Here is a 6071-nt window from a genome sequence, read left to right on the forward strand (position 1 = left end):
ATACTTTGTCCATGATACTTTGTCCATGATACTTTGTCCATGATACTTTCTCCAAACAAGAATCTACCGCTTCAGATCATAATGACAAGAAATATTTTGTTTCATGACTACTTTGAATGTATGAGAAAGTAAAAAAAAAAAGAAGATGAGTTTATGAAAAGGAAAAGGTCAAGGTAGTTTCATCGCGTTTCGTTGCCACTAATATCCTGGCATGTTTATCATTATATACATCAGCAGTTGTCGAGATGTTTGTGTGTAGCGGTCTGACAAACACATAAACTCAAGATTAACTTGAGGTCGGCGTAATTAAAATTAGTATTTTATTATTTGTTTTCAAAGGCGCAAAACATTATTTTAGATGAAAAAAAAAAGAACATCTCTAATTTAGAGTAATTAAAACTATTCACGTTTCTTATCTGCCATTGGTATAAAGCTCATCTAATTCTATTCACTGTAACATTATACTTACTTTGTGTTGGGAATATGGGAGGTGGGGATGGAAGAGGGGGTACAGATCTCAGTCCATGGACCCACACGACCAGCTACGCCACTGACAAACTTTTTTTCAAATGAATGTGAGAATGACTTACAATTTTTTTCTTTGGAAAAAATAAAAGCCACGCACAGACGACATTATTCTGTATAAAAGAGACCTGCAGATCATCCAGACGACACACTTAGCAAGCTGGTCCAGGCTTTTCTACCAATTGAGACTTTGCCTTGAACTATGGATTCACTCAAAGTAGTTCTCATTGTTTGTTTGTTAATATACGGTAAAAAAAAACATTTTCCATTTTTATCAAAGTGTTTCTTAATTCTCACCAATGAAATGTGAACCAGCAACATATTGTTGTAACTCCGCTCCCTCGCCACACTGATGGTGCGCATGAGAGCACCATTGAACACATGAGAGCACCATTGAACACATGAGAAGACATGTTGATATAAAACAGGAAGAAGGACTGTTGTGGATCCGGCTAAAGTGATGGAGGTCTCGAGAGAACGTCCTTTGTGCTATCTATGAACTGTGGACCTGGGGCGGCACAGGGAATTGTGTCGGTGGTCTGTATTGGTAGTTAGGTAGGAAAAGGACTGGTTTCACTTGAGATAGGAAATTCTGGGACTTGATGGCTGAAGTCCATGCCTGTTTGTAGTGTAATAAATACCTAGCTTATTGTTACCTACTGCCTTTAGTTGAGTGCCTACCTTAGAGTTACAACAATTGAATGACAGGTCTGGGAAACCACAAATTCTCGACCTGTATTCTGACATGTATGCACTAAGCAAGACAGCAGGGTTTCTGTCCAGAGCTTTTGCAAGAGAGGATTTGAACTTCTCAAGTCCTCACTCTAATTGACTTTAAATAATGATGATGATGATCCGGACTGGTCGTGCCATTTACATAGCGTTGTTTACTGTCCAAATGTTTTAGCCCATGCTTATTTCAACACGAAAGACTCTTCTTTTACAGGCTCCCATGGCACCAAAAAGAGCAGGGAGGAAATAGTGAAAGAGATTCTAGGCAGAGCTAACCCTAACAACATTCCCATTGTTGACGAGCAGCCTGTCAAAGTGAGTTTCAAGTATTCCCTGCAAGACATTTACACAGCAGATGTGGGAACTGATCAAGTCGAGCTTGGCCTGTGGTTGGTCATTAGCTGGAAGGACAGGTCACTAAGCTGGTCCAACGAGTGCACCACCTTCAATGAGGTTAGTTGATATAGAGAACACTAGACTACACTCAACTTTAAACTTAGTTGCTTTATGTACGAAGACAAAGATTGAGAAAATTGAAGCCTCCATTTGGAGCTACTAGATATGGGAAAAATATTAAATGACAGAATATGTTACTGAAATCCTGCATTATATATAATGTCTAGGCATACTGTCTTACTCAGGCGAATTGGGCAATAACATTTTTGTCTATGTTCTATTATAAAATTATGACGCTCAGTAGTTGAGTGATTAAGCGCATGGCTTCCGAACCTGGGTCCTGGGTTCGAATCTCGGTGAAGACTGGGATTTTGAATTTCGGGATTTTTAAGGCGCCCCTGAGCCCACCTAACTCTAATGGGTACCTGACTTTAGTTGGGGAAAGTAAAAGGAGTTGGTCGTTGTGGTGGGCACATGACACGCTGCTCGTTCACCGTTGGCTTTAAAAACAGATGACCTTAACATCATAGATCGCAAGGTCTGAAAGGGGAAACTTTACTTTAACTCTATTTGAACAAAACAGAGTGCACACTCGAAATAAAGACAGAAAAGTTCAGACTCTTTATTAAGTGATGGCCAATCTATAGCCTTGTCAAACACTGGCCATGTAATTTCCATAAAGTTGTCTCTTTACCGATGTGAATCCTTACAAAACTAATCCCTTGTTGTCACAATAATAAAGAAAAATGCAATAGCAGTTTCAGCAGTGTATACACTCATGTGCGTAGCCAGGGGGGGGGGGTTCTTGGGGTTCAACCCCCCCCCCCCCAAATGAAATCCCCTCCCCCCCCCCCTGCGGGATTAAGTGACTGATTTTTGCTTTCATTTTATTTATTTTAGGTGAGATTTTAATACTAAATCATCACTTACCACAGCACAGCCAAGGCAGTTTTGAGTTAAAAACCCTCTACCAGGAGGTTTTGAGTTTAAATCCCCCTACCAGGGGGTTTTGAGATTTAAAAAAACCCTATCAGGGGGTTTTGAGATACAAATCCCTCTACCAGGGGGCTTTGAGTTTAAAACCCCCTACAGGGGGTTTTGAATTTTAAACCCCCTACAAGAGGTTTTTGCAGTTAAATCCCCCTCTTCTATAAAACAAAACACAAAAAAATGCAAACAACAATCCCCAAATTCCAACAGCACAGTTGAGGAAGATTTTGATTTTAAAACCCCATCCAAAATTTACGATAACCCCATCTTCAATATAAAAAAAGCAAATTACACACTCAAAATTCTATGACCGTAGCCAAAGGGGTTTTGAGTTTAACCCCCCTCCCCCTTCCAGTTGGGGTTTGAAGCTAAAAAGTACCTCTTCAAAATAAAAAAAAAAGCAAATTACACATTATAAAATCTATGAGCGTAGCCAAAGGGGTTTTGAGTTTAAATCCCCCTTTTAAAGTTTAAAACCCCTCCAGATGGTTTTCAGTTTAAAATTCCCCTACAGAGCGTTTAGAGTTGAAAACCTCTCTCTTCAATATTATTTTAAAGCAAACTACAGTCACCAAATTCTTTGATCGTAGCTAAATGGGGTTTTGAATTAAAAACAAAACAAAAAAAAAACCAGAGATTTTTTAGTTTTAAACCCCTCAACAGATGATTTCACGAAAAAACTTTCCTTTTCCATATAAAATCTAAGCGAAATACAGGCATGTAATTCCAAGAGCGTAGCCAAGAAAGGTTACAAATTTCTACCAGTGGCTTGGGCTCCATTAATTAAGTGTGAATAGTCTTCTGCCGAAATTGAAAATCATTAAATGTGTCTCAACAAAGATGGCTAAGACAGATTTTAGGAGTCAGTCATAGAGATCAGGTCTAAATCAAAGAAATCATATGCCAAACTGGGAGTCGAATCCTTAGTAAGGTTGTGACAGAGCGTCGCATGAGGTTTTGCGGGACATGTTTTCCGACAAAATGAATTACGCAAAATAAGAGTTGCGGAAACAGCTTGCCGGAAAATGCGCCGAACGGCGCGAGAGGGTCTAAGTCAGTAAGAATAGCACATTATGTTTTTGAAATAAAACTTTTTAATAGCAAGATAATGCACTGTAGATACCTCAGAATATGCATTTTGTTGGCTTTCAATACCAGAAATAGTGCTCGGCGGCGGGGCTTCGCCCCGCGCTTGGGGAACGCTGCGAACTCCCCCTGACCCCCTTGCTAGCAAGGACGGGGAGTCTACAATAAACAATAAACGTCTTCCGAAACGTCTCCCCCCCCCAAACCCTCCCCGAAAAAAAATCCTGGCTACGCCTATGTATACACTCACTCAATTTGTGCCTCGTAGTCTATTATTCTAATCTTTTTCCTCAAGTTTTACCCCTAAATTTTTGCTATTTTAGCGACTAAAAAAACATAGAATTTTAGTTTTCTAACTTAGAGGCAGAGTATAGCTATTTAAAAGCCATCATTTATTCGCATTTAAAAAATCAAATACAATAAAATTAACGTATTTATCTCTATTGATAGACTTGTCATTATCTTTTCAAAGCTCATATTAACTCGCTCTGTCTGTCAGTAGGTTAAAAAGTTTGAACATGTTTTTTTCTCCCATTTTCCATTTTTGAATCAAGCTAGAAGTTTGTACAATTATACATTGAACATGACAAGACATTAATAAAATTAAATGTAACAATTAGAGGTTAAGTTTATTAATTGCTTGTGATTTGTTTGACATCGAAATAAGGAGAATAAATGCTACTTAATGATAGATGTGTATATATATATATATATATATATGGATTTTGTCCCCCTATAACGTTTTGACACGTTTTTTCTCCCTCTTCCCATTCTCGGATCAATTTCAAATTTTGCATAATTATTCATAGTCGATAATAATGCACAAATCAATCCAATTATTAACCAGTTTTAAAAAAAATCATTTAGTACAAATTAATTAATTTTGTTTTACATAAGAAAAAGGGAGCTAAACCCTGTAATTTTCAGATAAATGGCAGTAGTGGTTATTTCCCCTTAAATAAGCTTTGGTTTAAATAAGTATTCATTTTTTCTATTGCTTGTTTTTTTCCTTTGGTATACTTGACTGATACAGTTTCATCTTTTTTTTCTGTTTAAGTTGACTTTGCCATCAAAATACATCTGGTTACCCCACATTGAGGTCTACAACTCTATTGGCAAACCGGGGATCCACTCCGACCAACTCGTCAGAGTTTACAAAGATGGCACTGTCACCTTCGTCCCGCAGTACACCATACGTTTCTCCTGCGCCTTAGAAAATGTCACCACAGAACAGGGCGCCGCTTGCACCTTAAAGTTTGGACCTTGGACGTACGACGTTCGTGACTTGGTCCTGGACGAGAGCCAGCAGGTCGACTTGACCACCTATGCTGGCGGGGAAAGGTTTCAGCTGATAGAAGCCAAGCAGAAAGTCAACAAGAAGACCTATCCATGCTGCCCGCAGTCTTTCGAGGATATAGAGCTTCGTATCACCTTCAAAAAAATATAACTGTAACTTTAGATAAAACGAAACCCCTGGATAAAACGAACCCTGGATAAAACGAACCCTGGATAAAACGAACCCTGGATAAAACGAACCCTGGATAAAACGAACCCTGGATAAAACGAGCACTATCTATTTTGTTGTTATAGTGGTGGATCATGTGGATTCCTACAACCAAGCTGTGACGATAAAAAACAGTTGCTTCAAACTTAACAATGTAATCAGCAAAATGTGTAATCAATGTAATACACACTTGTAAGCAATACAATCAACTCAAGCACAGCATAAACAAAATGTTCGCAAAATTATTTTATACTATAAAAAAAAAATACTGTTGTTGATAGTTATTTTTTTAAAATCCGACTTGCATGGTTACATTGCAAGTGCTCCTTCACCCCTAGTGCCATTAGAGCATGGAACGGGTTGCCTGAATCAGCCAGTAAAACCAATGACCTAAAAGCTTAAGTCTCTAATTAACATGCACGACTAGCACATGGATATAAAAAAAAAAGTAAAGTTCCCCTTTCAGTCCTTGTGGTCTATAGGGCAGATGATGTAAAGGTCATCTGTTTATGTGACCCACGGTTAACGAGGATGTCATGTGGCCAGCACAACGACCAACCGCCTTTACTTTTCCCCAACTAATGCCAGGCACCATTAGAGCTGAATGGGCTTAGAGGCTCCCAAAGATCCTAAAATTAAAACTCCCAGTCTTCACCTAGGATTCGAACCCGGGATCTCCGGTTCGAAGGCCAAGCGTTTTACTGGTCCACCACCGCGCTTGAATATGCGTAGGACGTAATTATCTTCCTGTTAAACGAACTTCTGTTCAGCTACGCAGTAGGCAACATGTCGAAGACAAGTTGAGAACCACTCTTTGCCCAACGTTTATCTCGTATCT

The 6071-nt window shown here is 39.0% G+C and overlaps 1 protein-coding gene across 1 annotated transcript; it reads left to right on the forward strand.

The window, feature by feature from the left end:
- Window positions 1-613: 613 nt before the first annotated feature.
- LOC106055630 (acetylcholine-binding protein) lies at window positions 614-5464 on the forward strand. Its single transcript, XM_013211970.2, has 3 exons — window positions 614-773; window positions 1472-1710; window positions 4787-5464. Exons 1-3 carry the CDS (start codon window positions 728-730, stop codon window positions 5174-5176), a joined length of 675 nt encoding a protein of 224 aa, XP_013067424.2. The 5' UTR covers window positions 614-727; the 3' UTR covers window positions 5177-5464.
- Window positions 5465-6071: the final 607 nt, after the last annotated feature.

The sequence above is a fragment of the Biomphalaria glabrata genome, chromosome 15, assembly GCF_947242115.1.
Source record: "Biomphalaria glabrata chromosome 15, xgBioGlab47.1, whole genome shotgun sequence".
In the NCBI taxonomy this organism is placed as follows: Eukaryota; Metazoa; Mollusca; class Gastropoda; family Planorbidae; genus Biomphalaria; species Biomphalaria glabrata.